Source organism: Nuphar pumila, chromosome 2, assembly GCF_984573655.1.
Source record: "Nuphar pumila chromosome 2, dmNupPumi1.hap1.1, whole genome shotgun sequence".
In the NCBI taxonomy this organism is placed as follows: domain Eukaryota; kingdom Viridiplantae; phylum Streptophyta; class Magnoliopsida; order Nymphaeales; family Nymphaeaceae; genus Nuphar; species Nuphar pumila.
Genome location: NC_143250.1, coordinates 121,197,819 through 121,211,300, shown reverse-complemented (window position 1 = coordinate 121,211,300; position 13,482 = coordinate 121,197,819). Strand labels below are relative to the sequence as shown.

The following is a 13,482-nucleotide window of genomic DNA, read 5'->3' as shown; positions in this document are numbered from 1 at the left end:
GAAGAAGATTGATGACATGAGAAGATTTTTTTATATATATAAACTATGCTGGGGTTAGGCAGAACCTTACCATGTATTAATCAAAAACTTTTCTTTTTTAAATTCAATAGAAACATGACAGCATTTTTTTTTTAAAGAAAGAAAGAAGCCACTACCACACGCACAATGACAAGAGTTAGTTACGAAGGTCTGATCCACAATTTGATTAGGCTTGTCCAAGAGCATGATGTTCAACATTACCAAAAAGATAGCAAAAGGTGTATGGAAAAGGTTTCAAGCATTACAGCAAATTAAGCATCTCACAAATCAAATTTGATTGGTTTTGTCCAAGAATGTGCTATTCAATCTTGCTATTACAACAATAGAAAAGGGTTCGTTGCTTACAACAGATTTGGTGAAGTTTCCAATTGCAAGGACTCAAGGCTTCCAATTGCAGGCACAGCCCACTTGTGGTTTTTCTGAAGTTTCATAAAGGCAAAATAAAGGGATGATTTGGTGATCAACAAGACAAAGGCTGAGGCAGTCAGGCTTATCCAAGGAATCATCAATCCAGCTCCATCTCACCATCCGGTTGCCTAACGAGGATTTATGGACATAAAAGGGCCAACATGCTGCTAACTGGCAAGAAACTCAAGCTTAACTGACTCGTTTTAATGGTATTTTCTTCTTGATAACCAGGTTTGAGAGCTAACAGCAATCTGCAATGGAGCCCAAGCTCAGTTCTGCTCAATCAGGAGTCCCAGCCCATTTTTCCTCATTCACCCTTCTCATCATTAACAAATTAAAAAATAAACAAAGAATTAATACATGTACTACCCCCAAGTGCAGCAAGTTGTTCACAAACAGTCAGGCGTGGCGCAGCTGATGTACAGACCTAACTCAGAGGCGAATGGTAGTTCCTAGAACCAATAATGAACCAGAACGCCGCACAAGAAAAATAAATAAATAAAACGAAGAGGTAAACTAGGCAGGAAATATGTGACCTGATAAATTTTGTTTCAACACCAATGATAAACCAAAACACCCTACAAGGAAATAGTGAAGACTGAAGAGGTAAATGTCTAAATTAGGCAGGAGAGGCGCGACCAATGGTGTTTGAAAAGGGCAAGAAAACTACCGTTGTACAGTTGAGCAGGGAGCTGGAAAGCGTGGAAAATGAACATTACAGTGCTTAAACATTATATTAGCTCAACGTGAAAATTTTTAATCAAAAGATTATTATGAAAGACTGCTGCTGCGTGGAAGAAGGAAAACCTTTCCTTTTGTGCAATTTAGACCATGATGACACCGATGCAATTGCCAGATGATAAACAGAATTGAGAAAGAGAGAAAACAAACCACCGAATTACTTAAAGTTCAGCTAGGAATATTTAGTGATTCCTTTTAACCACCTGACTCAATATTTCTTTAAAAGATAGCTAAAATACCTCTTTCCAATTAACAATTTCATCCATGAGAAAAGGATGATATATTCAGTACAAGATTTCTTCAACAGAGCTAAAAATTCCATTCTTTCAATTAACAATTTGTATTGATGAGCAGTCAAAGAACAATCAGAACACATACCACTGTTTTACAAACAAGTCCCAAACCAACCATGAGAATATCTAACCACACACAAGAGAAAAGTACCAATATCTTAAAAGAAGCCGAAGTTCTATGTTCTTTCTTTCTTTCTTTCTTTCTTCTGATTACTGCCCCTTCCCAAATCAGACCCACACTGTCAACGACTAGAGTATTTATCAACCAGTCAATCTGTACGTCCTCAAATGCATCAAAGTAGAGATGAGGACAGAAGTGATAATGTTAGAAGTCAAACCAAGGCAATGCTGCTCTCACCACCCGGAGGCTTGCGAACACCACCAAGGTAGTCTCTTGAAGCAGCTTTTCCATCAGCAAATATGTCACTCCCACTCATCTCCCTCAGCTTTGCCACACTAAGTGGCTTCTCAGCTGATGCTGGGGTGGTTTCCCCTTTGAAAATGTCATTTCCTGTTAGCTCTGCTACTTTCTGATTGTGAATTTTCTTGGATGTCTTCACAATGTTCTCCTCACTAAACATGAAATTAGTTTGACCTCCAGCAGGCTGAAACATGTCCAAGAATAAGTCAAGGAAAAAGGGAACCCATTATAAATACAAACAGTATTCTCCATGCACCAACTTCGTAAACAGGTCATATTACTCTTCATATATAGATATAATATTATTCCAAACCAAAGAACTGATCCATACAAGTGAATTAACATCTTGAGAATAGTGAAGCTTCAGAGGTGTGTACTGAAGGTGATATCTTTAACCTCAACATCTTGATCCTTTATCTAAAATATAGCTAGTGAAGCAGTCACACAACTAATGCATATACAGTAACCAAATTAAAATGATTAAGCCTGATAATGGCACAATCACCAAAAACAAACTCACATTTGATACTTTAACAGAAGTGCGAAGATGCCTTGGAGCTGGCTCAGCTATCTCATTCTTTTCCTTCAGCTCTAAAGTGCGGGCAGCCAATGGTCTGGATGGGATCTCAGGAGGAGGCCCAAAAATGTCATGCCCACTCAACTCCTTAGATTTGGCATCGGATAGTTGCTTCTTTATCTTTGCCTCACTTTCGCTCTCTAAAGTCCCACTAAGTTCCTTCTGTTTTGCTACCTCAGTTAGAGAGGTTGGCTTCTTGGGAGAGACACTTCCATCGGCACTAAATGAGATCTGGCTGATTGAATTAATAGTTTGCTGAAAGAGGCATACATACACTGATTGGATTAGCACAGATCAACTGGTTCACTGGTTAAACGGATACACTAGAGCAGGAATTGTGTGCCTTGCCTACAATAGATAGCATTTGAGTTTTGAACACCATGTTTCACAGCAAGGAAAACTAATGAATTGCAAGGTTATCACAGATTTAATAATACCAAAAATAACAACATAATAATATGAATAATAAACATCATCTACAGAAGGGAGGAGAAACGGTGCTCTATCCACAGAAGCATGTGCTGCATATCATGGATCAACATAATTGAAAACTCGAGTATGTCATGCAGTACAGAAAAAAGAGAGACAGGAAAGGAAGATGCCTTCTTTGTCAAGTTTTTAAGCAGCAGCATACTTGAAAATGTCAAGATTGAAAATATGAGAACAATCACATCTTACTGGAAAAATAGAACAGGCTAAAAGAAGCAACAATAAGCTTCCCAAAGATGCAATTTGAATGACAGAGAAGCCTAATTAATTTCCAGATTGTCCTAAAATAACCACTATGCTCAAATGAATATTGTTGCACACTGTTTGATCCAGGTGAGAGAAGATTTTGGATCCAGCTATCTCTACCAGGCCTTCTTGATTTCCAGAGGATTCTATTTTCTAGATCCAGGTAAGGATCCAACCCTGTATGCCCAAGGTCCAACCAACTAGGGAAAATTCCTACTTTTGCCTCTATTTGCATGAATAATTGCGGGATTGAGATTGGGTTAAAGTGGATCCCATTCAAATTAAATATCCAATCATAAGGAAAGCGAAATCTAGGACTAACAAATGTTAGACAAAAGTCTTGAGGTTAAAAAAAATGATTAATATGCAGAAGAAACAATCCAGATAGAGAAAGCCACCCAAGATTTCATGTAGTTAAATAATTATCACCCTCAAGTTCCACCTAACCACATCCAGAAAATCAAGGATTTTCCAGTGCGTGCAGTTTTATATCTAAAAAAGCAGCATATACCTGATACAGTCGCAGACCAGTTTTATTACTAGGATTTCCTGATTCTGGCAGATCCTTTTCAGCAGCAAAGATTCCACTGCCAGTTATCTCCTTCATTTTGAAGCCTGAACATGGTTTCCTGAGCAATGAAAAAAAGCATCAAATGGAAAAACATAGAAACTAAGGAAGGCCTAACAGGAATTTCGTATTTACTTGAGTTCTGTATCCTTTAAAATTTGTCATGATTCATGAATTACATTACATTTCAATTTCAACCACTTCATTATTTGATATTCCTAACTATAGTAATTTAGAATTATTATTTTAGACATACACATGCATATATCTATGTGTGTGTACAGCCATGTCCCTGTGTCCCAATTTTTTAAAGTACCAAGCATATCTGCATCATGTCCCACTCCCTCATCCATATCCATGTGAGGTAGAAATAGGTTTTCATTAAGTACCTCTGAAGAAGAAAATCAAGAAGGTTTAAAGAAGTGGATCGGGAAGAAGAGGCTTGAGAGGTTAATAAAGGAGGCATAAATAGAAAGAAACAGAGGAAGGGATCGATTGTGTTACTTCTAAATTCTAATGGAAAACCTGTTTTGCTACAATTAAAGAATATGGTGTGCACTGGAACCCCATGATGAAGAGAGAGGAGAAGCTCACAGTTGCTGAAAGAAACGTAGGGATGCACATGATCCTGGCCAGCTCGAGCTCAGGTTGGTTTTTGTTGGCTTATCTCGAGCTCAACTCCCTTTGTGCTTGAGTTTTCAAGCTCAGCTTAAGTGAACTTGCCAAAGCCAGAGGGGAAATTAAGTATTAGATGTTTTATTTTTTGAAGAACAGTATTAAATGTTTTTTTTATTATTATTATTATTTTCTTTTGATAACTTGTACAAGCAGAGGGACATACTTCAACCCATGAGCCCTATTTTCACGAGGAAATCACTTTACCCAACATATTTGATGTATTAATGGGTAAACAGAACTTGAAAATATACATACTAAACAGGCTTAAATTGGCATTTGAGCTCGATCTCACTTATCTAATTGAGCTTATCTTTAAGCTCAAGATGAGGTTGTTTCATAAATAAATGAGCTCAAACAGAGCCTGAGCTACTCAGCTAATTGTGCACCCCTAAAGAGAGAGCCCAAAACTGAACAATCAGGGACATTCTGTCATAACTATTGGCATAAACAGGATAGGCCTCTGCTAATCTACATTCATGTTAACAATAATGAAGAATTCCTCCAACATAATGCGACCATGTATCTTAAACCATCTTTCAACAATAACTGATCCCCATACAGTACCATCTAAACCAATCATTTCAAATATGCAAGCACAAATTTGAGAAGTACATGTAACAGAAGATCACTAAGACAAAGATCTCTTTTTTCAATCATTTCCCTTTTCTCACAATCAACCTTCTCAAACATTAATCCATTATAAAACACAGCTGATCCAACATTTCAATTCATAATAGCCAATGCACATTTAGATAACATACATTCATAATAGCCAATGCACATTTAGATAACATACAAATCAATCACAAGAAAAAATAGCAACAACAGATTTGGAATATCGATATCGCAGAGGATCATCATGACATGAAATGCTTCTTTCCCACTAAAACGCTCCTTTAACCAACCCAAAATTGAAAGAAGGGCAAAAAAAAAAGCGATCTACACTATTGGGCATGATTAGACATTTTCTTCCAAGAAAGAAAAGGAGAAAGCAGGAAATAATGGTCTGAAAACTGATCAACAATGATAACGTTGAACTTTAATAAAAGACAGAAAAAATGAAACAGCTAACAATGCTGCTCAGTTAATTCAAACGCAAATCGGAAGATCACCGAAAAAAAAACTTTGTTCACAGAAATGACAGCAGAAGAAGGAATGAACACAAGGGATTTTCAGATCCAACCTTCTTAACAAGATTTCCGCCTCATCCGGAGTCACCTGACCACCGAATACCACCGCCCCTACCCCTCCCGACGGCTACCGCAGAAAACATCAACCAAAAAAGAAAAAGAAAAAAAAATCAAAACTTTGAGCAAGTAACCAACGGGAAAAACCAGTGATCGTGAACAGAAAAAAAAAACAGAGAAAGTCAACAGAAGAACGGACCTGGTGCGGACGCGATGCGGAACGAGAACCCGCCGGCGTGGCGGCATCTCCGGCGTCCAGATCCGGCAACGGCGTCTCGGACCATGTGAGGAGATCGGCCGTTGATGTGTGGGATTTCCTGACGGGGCTGTTCCGCTCCATTCCTCTCTCACTCGCTCTCTGCTTTTCTTAACTCTGCTCTGCCACACTCCCCACCGGTGAAGAAGGCTCACTCTTTCCACTCTTTTTCTTCCTGCTTTACGTTTTATAATATTTAACTTTTAAAGCATTTTACCAAAAGCCCCGCAATGTATCAGATATTTACCGAAACAAAGAGTGATGTAACTTTGTTGTTACTGACACGTGTAGATTTTTGGTTTGCCCTTTCACCGATTACACCCTTTTTTTTAATTTTCAAAATTCAAACGGCTTTAATCCAAAGGTAAATCCTGGCGTCGGTACGGCTGTAACGGATCACGGGAGCATATATGGGACGGATCCTGCTTGATTGGAAGCCGAATCCGAATTTTGTTACAGTCCGATTTGAATCGGAGTGAGGGAAAATATTGGCTACCCCCGAAGTGCACCATAGAAACCGCTCATTCCTTCGCGTTTTCTTGTTTTTTTTTTTTTTGTGAATATGATCTTTATGGTTAGATTAGTTAAAAACAAGTTTTACATATCATGTTGTAATAAACAGATTTTTTAAGGGCTACAAAATTCAACTGTTTATAATGCCTCAAAAATTCAATATTAAGAAAATCATATTTTTTAAATAGAAACCATTCAATCCAAAGTGCATTTCCTAGTAAATGGACCATGTTGAATGCATTCGTGATGTCAAATTAGTCAAATAAAGCTCACATCTATGAGATTGAGCTAGAGATTGGAGGGTAGCCAATATATTCATAATGAAATCCGATTATGCAATATTGAATCCATATTTGAAATATATATTTTTGACAAAAAAAATGAAATATATATGGTGAAACTACATCCGATAAAATATGATATAAATCAATGTTTATACATGTAAAATGTGGAAACTGATTAGATTATGTTTTAACCAGCCATCAACCCGATATAAAACATTCATGTGAACCCGACCCAAATACAAAAACAATCCAAATAAGTAAATCTGAATATGAAAAGAATATCAGATTAGGAACAACCAAAAAATTGCAAAACCGCCATCGTGAATCTGACCCATTTGCATCCGTATATTGCATAGCTATCCGAAAATAAAATAATTTGGGAAAGTGCACTTCTATGTTGGCTTGTGTCTTACCATCATAGCTTAAGGTGGTACTACCTAATTTACATAGTTGGAAAGGAAAAATCTGATCATTGGAACATGTTTAGCATGTTTTATTCATTAATTTATTATAGAAAAATATTTGCAACTAATGAAGGTAAGAAATAAATGAGCTGGAAATCATAGGAGCAAGTTGTATCGACTCAACATAGATGTGTTCAGCAGAAATCATATCGAGCAATTTATTATATAAAAATATGATCTTTTGAGTTATGAAATGTTGACTTTAACTCCTCTAACTCTCCTAGTGTCATATGATATGGAGCTTTAGATATTGGAGTCGTTTCAAGAATCAAATCTATAGCAAAATCAATCTCTCGTATAAAGAGAATTCTAGGAAGCTCCTCAAAAAATACATCTTGAAATCCTTTCACTACTTTAATGTCCTCCAACGAAGTTACTTCAGCCTTCACTAGGGATACATTAGCTAAAAAGACTTCACATCCCTTTTCCATAAGGCATTAGGCCTTTAAAGCTGAGATCATTCGTCTATCCTTGTATGCTTTCATGGCTCGATACTCCGGCATAGATCAATCTGGATGGCTAAATTGAATTTAACGTGCATGACGGTCTACACAGTCATGGTTTTCGTAGAGCCAATCCATATCCAAGATAATATCATACTCGATCATATCGAGCACAATCAAATTGGCAAATAGGTTTTTCCCCAAAATCAAGACCGCTACCTCTGATAAATACGTACGAACAATAGTTCTACCACTTAAAGGTGTCACTATCTCTAGGATGTATTCTAAGGTAACAGAAGATGATGCAATCATTTTAGCAAAATGAGTAGTCACAAAAGAGTGTATAGTTTCAGTATCAAACAATACCTTAGCATTATATCCTGTGATATAAATAGTACTTTTGATGACATCAATATCCTGCTCTAGCTCTATTGTGATCGTAGCGTAGACTCGTCATATGGCTTTCTTTTGTCCCTATTGTAATCGTTGCAGTGCTCTGGGTGCACTATTATGTCCATCTTGCACTACTTGTTTGGGACAATCTTTGATGAAGTGCCCAAACTCGCTATAGTGTAATCATGCCCCGGTATCCATTCTTCACTTGACCTTCCCATGTGATCTCCCGCATCTAGGGTATACTTTCACTCTTTGTTGTTGATGTTGGCGTGCATTGCCTCTTTGTTGGTATTGTGGCTTCTTGGTAGTTGGTCCTCGATTCTGACCTCCATTCATTCTACGAGTGCTACTCCCGTCACCACCCTTCTTCTGTGATCTTAGAGGATGGCTTTTCTTCGTAACCTCCTAATCCGTGTGTAGTAAAGTCGTCATCTCGATTACTTGGTTGAAACTCTGGGGTCTACTCCCAAACACTCCACTCCTTAGACTGACACTAAGTCCCTTCACATACTTTTTGACACAGGCTACAATAGTGGTGTAAGTATTCAGGCAATACTTCTCGAGTTGTCTGAATCTCATGGTGTACTCAGCAACTGACAGTCCACCCTATTTCAAATTCAGAAAGTCCTGCATTATCTGGTCTCTGGCAAACTGAGGAAAGTAGGTCTCCAAAAAGACCTTGGTAAACTACTCTCAAGTCAAGGCATGTAGTTGTTTTGGGGTGTAGTGAACCTACCGGACCATGTCCCACCAGCTCTTAGCATCTAAATTCAGTTGGTAGGTATTGCTTGAAAATACAAACTTGGGTCATACCTCCATACTTAGAGTGTATGTGTTGTACCCACAGATAGATATTGACAAGTGAAACAAGAATGCAAATTTCATGTAGATAGAACATTACATGCATCATTTAAGCAAGAAAATGATAATTGAATATAAGAACTTACTCATGCATGAAGGACTCGCGGCACTAAAATGGTAAGTTCATGCATCTTATATATGTTCATGCATTTTGTAAATGTTTATGCATGTGCATAATTTATTGTTAGCATGAATGGATGTGCATTGAATTGACCTACTATTTTGTCGTTAGCATGATTTCATGTTATTGTCTGATAAGGTATGTATTATATGATTGACATATAAGGTTGTGTTTGAATGTATTCTCATGTAGTGCATTATGCAAGCATGTTATTGCCTAATCATACTCAGGTTGTCTGATTCCTTTGTAAAAATTTTAGGTTCTGAGGAGGTCAAATGATCCTACACTGTTCAATTGTTCTTGGACTTTGCACACTACCTGGATACATGGTGGTTTTAGTTTCTCGTGTTTAGAGGGTTTGGTTGGCTTTGACATTGGGTTTGTGAATAGTTTTGTAACTGAACGATTGTAAATAATTCAAACTTTATTTAATTCAATTAAATTGATATTGATGTACTCTTATTTCTGCATTTTAGTTAGTTTATGGTTTGATATGATAATTATGACAATCCTAATTTATATATTTCGTCGAGTTTAAAAAAATCATGAGAAAATCGGGCTATAAATCAAGGTCATTACAGGTTTTTGTATAAGAGTCGTCCTAAATTGATCAATGTCAAGCCAAACAAGTCAGTCAAAGTCTACTATACAGTTAAGGATTTATAAATTGAATGATATTATTAATTTTATATTTATAGATGACAGAATTTTAACCCCAGGGTTGGACCGCACAAAGAGACTTCATGATGGGAGCTCTCTGCATACTGACACAAACATGCTAGAACCTCACCAATAATGGAGGAAATGGCAATAGACATGGTCATAATGAGGGGGATAAGAAACCTGGGGAAGGTGTGAACTTCAAACAGTTTATGTACATGGACCCTCTGTCATTCACAGATAAGGAGGATCTAGATGCTATAGAGAGTTGGATCGAGCAGCTGACTAAGATCTTTGAGATCTTGGAGGTTTTGGAAGCCAGAAAAGTCAGATTTGGCAGCAATCGACTAAAGTTAGATGCCAAGAGCTAGTGAGATATGGTCTGGGAGGTTCGCTACAACCTGGAGCAGTTTACCAAGGTCTTTTTGGAGACCTACTTTCTTCAGTTTGCTAGATATCAGATAATGTAAGAGTTCCTATGCCTGAAGCAGGGCAGACTGTCGGTTGTTGAGTACACCATGAGATTCAAATATCTCAAGAAGTATTGCCTGAATACTTACACCACTGTCGCAGCCCATGTTAGAAAGTATGTGCAGAGACTTAGTGACAGTCTAAGGAGTGGAGTGCTTGGGAGTAGACCCTAGAGTTTGAACCAAGCAATCAAGATGGCAACTTTACTACACATGGATTAGGAGGCTACGAAGAAAAGCCAGTCTCCAAGATCACAAAAGAAGGGTGGTGATGGGAGTAGCACTCATAGAGCGACTGGAGGTCAGAACCAGGGACTAGCTACCAAGAAGCCACTATACCAGCAGGGAGGCAACGCACGCCATCAGCAACAACAGAGAGTGAAAGTATGCCCTAGATGTGGGAGATCGCATGGGAAGATCAAATGTAGAATAAATACTGGGGCATGCTTACACTATAGTGAGTTTGGGCACTTCGTCAAAGATTGTCCCAAACAGGTGGTGCAAGATGGTCAGAATAGTGCACCTAGAGCATTGTAACGACTACAGTAGGGACAAAAGAAGGCCATAGGATGAGTCTACGCTACGATCGCAACAGAGCTAGAGCAGGATGCTAATATCATTAAAAGTATTATTTCTATTGCAGGATATAATGCTAAGGTGTTATTTGATACTGAAACCACACACTCTTTTGTAGCTACTCATTTTGCTAAAATGATTGCATCATCTTCTATTACCTTAGAATACATCCTAGAGATAGTGACACCTCCAGGTGGTAGGACTATTATTTGTACATATTTACCATAGGTAGAGGTCTTGATTTTGGGGCAAAACCTATTTGCCAATCTTATTGTGTTTGATATGATCAGGTACGATGTTATCTTGGGTATGGATTGGCTTTACGAGCACCATGTTTGTGTGGACTGTCATGCATGTCAGATTCGGTTTAGCCATCCAGACCGATCTATGCTGAAGTATTGAGTCGTGAAAGCAGATAAGGATAGAAGAATGATCTTTGTGAAGTCTTTCTAACTAGTGTATCCTTAGTGAAGCCTGAAGTAACTTCGTTGGAGGACCTCAAAGTGATGAAAGGATTTCTAGATGTATTTTTCAAGGAGCTTCCTAGAATTCCCCCTATGCGAGAGATTGATTTTGTTATAGATTTGGTGCCTAGAACGGCTCCAATATCTAAAGCTCCATATCATATGGCACCAACTAAGTTAGATAAGTTAAAGAACCAGCTTCAGGAACTGTTGGACAAAGGGTTTATTCGAACCACTGTTTAACCGTGGGGTGTGCCTGTTCTTTTTGTAAAGAAGAAGAATGAATCAATGTGTTTGTGTATTGATTAGCGAATGTTGAATCAAGCGACAATCAAGAACAAGTACCCCCTGCCGCGCATCGATGACTTATTCAGTTGAGGAAGGCCAAGGTAAATATTGATTGGGGTATGATTAGATTCATACATTGAGATTTGAATCTCATGTTAAACATATTTTCTAACTAGATTTGGTAATTTGTTGAAGGTATTTTTCAAGATAGATCTCAGCTCGGGCTATCACCAGTTGAGGTTTAAGGAGTCCAACATCAAGACGACACCATTTTAAACTCAATGCAGACACTGAGTTTTTAGTTATTTCTTTTGGGTTGACCAATGCCCAGCAGTTTTCATGGATTTGATTAATAAGATCTTTTGACCCTATATGGATCTCTTTGTGATCATTTTTATTGATGATATTCTGATTTACTCAGAGTGCAGGCAAGATCACAATGTACATCTCCAAATCATTCTAGAAATCCTCAGATAGCATGAGTTATTTGCCAAATTCTCTAAGTGTGAATTTTGGTTGGATCAAATAATGTTTCTAAGTCATGTAATCTCTAAGGATGGAATCTCAGTAGATTCAGCTAAGGTAAGTAAATCTTTTAATAATATAATAATGTTTAGTTATAGAATTTTAATTTCATTAAAAGTTGACAAGTGAAATTTGGTATTTTAATAGGTAGAGGTTGTATTAAATTAGAAGCAACTGAAGAGCGTCATGAACATTCACAGTTTCTTAGGACTTGTTGGATATTACAGAAGGTTTATCCAGGATTTTTCTAAGATTGCAAAGCCATTGACTAAGCTACTTTGGAAGGGTGTTAAGTTTATGTGGACACAACAGTGGGAGGAGAGTTTTATGATCTTAAGAGAATGCTTCCTACAGTCCCAATGCTTACTCTTCCTTCATGACACAGAGGCTTTGTCGTTTATAGTGATGTTTTAGGAGTAGGTTTAGGATGTGTCTTAATGCAACATGGGAAGGTAATTGCTTATGTGTCACGTTAGTTTAAGACTCGCTAGCAAAACTATCTCACACATGATCTGAAGCTAATTGCAATTGTTTTTGCTCTAAAAATATGGATACATTATCTGTATGGAAAGCAATTTAAAGTCTTATCAAACCACAAGAGCCTTAAGTATATCTTCTCCCAAAAGAAGCTCAATATAAGGCAACGTAGGTGGTTGGAACTTCTAAAGGACTATAATTTTTTATCTCTTTTCACCTTGTAAAAGCTAACATAGTTGTAAATGCCCTAAGTAGGAAATAGAGTAGAGTATCATGTCTTATTTGTAGTGAGTGGAAGCTTTTAGAAGACTTCATTCAGTGGAGTCCTTTTAGATTTGAGCAGGGCAATATCGGGATCAGCAGTATAGTTGTTAGCACCTTTCTCATGGATCGTATCATTAATTAGTTTGGCAAGATGGTAGCAGTTTGTCAACAGAAAGAGTCGAATATGCACCTAGAAGAAGATGGCAGCATATGGTATCGACATAGATTATGGGTGACAGTCAAACCATAATTGAAGAAAGAGCTTTTAAATGAAGCACTCTGATCTAAGTATATCATTCATTAAGGCATCACCATGATGTTCAAAGATATTTAGAAAAAAAAATGGTGGAATAGGATGAAAAGAGAGATTGCAAAGTATGTTGTCAGATGCTTAGTATGCCAACAGGTGAAGATTGAGCATCAGAAACTTGGAGGACCAATGCAAGATGTAGAGATTCCCTAGTAGAAGTGGGAGGATAGCACTATAGACTTTGTGGCAGTACTACCTAAGACTAGACATCAGTACAATGCTATATGGGTGATTGTTGACCGCCTTACGAAGTTGGCAAACTTGTTACCAATCAGGATTAGTCAAACCTTAGAGAGTCTCATGGATCTATATATAGATGAGATCGTTAGGTTACATGAAGTATCTATATCGATCATTTATGACAAAGATCTGAGGTTTATGTTGAAGTTCTGGGAACAGTTGTTGAAGGCTTTAGGGACAAAGCTAAAATTTAGTATAACATTTCATCCTCAGACAAATGGAC

The 13,482-nt window shown here is 37.6% G+C and overlaps 1 protein-coding gene across 1 annotated transcript; it reads right to left on the bottom strand.

Annotated features, from left to right (window-relative positions):
• Positions 1-1,494: 1,494 nt before the first annotated feature.
• Positions 1,495-6,069, bottom strand: LOC149846955 (uncharacterized). The gene is made up of 5 exons (XM_089996686.1): positions 5,847-6,069; positions 5,644-5,717; positions 3,726-3,843; positions 2,423-2,734; positions 1,495-2,086 (listed from the first exon to the last, which is right to left on the bottom strand). Exons 1-5 carry the CDS (start codon positions 5,985-5,987, stop codon positions 1,814-1,816), a joined length of 918 nt encoding a protein of 305 aa, XP_089852812.1. The 5' UTR covers positions 5,988-6,069; the 3' UTR covers positions 1,495-1,813.
• Positions 6,070-13,482: the final 7,413 nt, after the last annotated feature.

Bases quoted from the DNA above. Each gene is read 5' to 3' on its own strand.
- LOC149846955 (XM_089996686.1), bottom strand. From the start codon at position 5,987: ATGGAGCGGAACAGCCCCGTCAGGAAATCCCACACATCAACGGCCGAT. The intron at 3,844-5,643 runs GTTGGATCTGAA...TTCATTGCTCAG, and splicing joins GCGGAAATCTTGTTAAGAAG to GAAACCATGTTCAGGCTTCA. The intron at 2,735-3,725 runs GTATATGCTGCT...TGCCTCTTTCAG, and splicing joins CTGGTCTGCGACTGTATCAG to CAAACTATTAATTCAATCAG.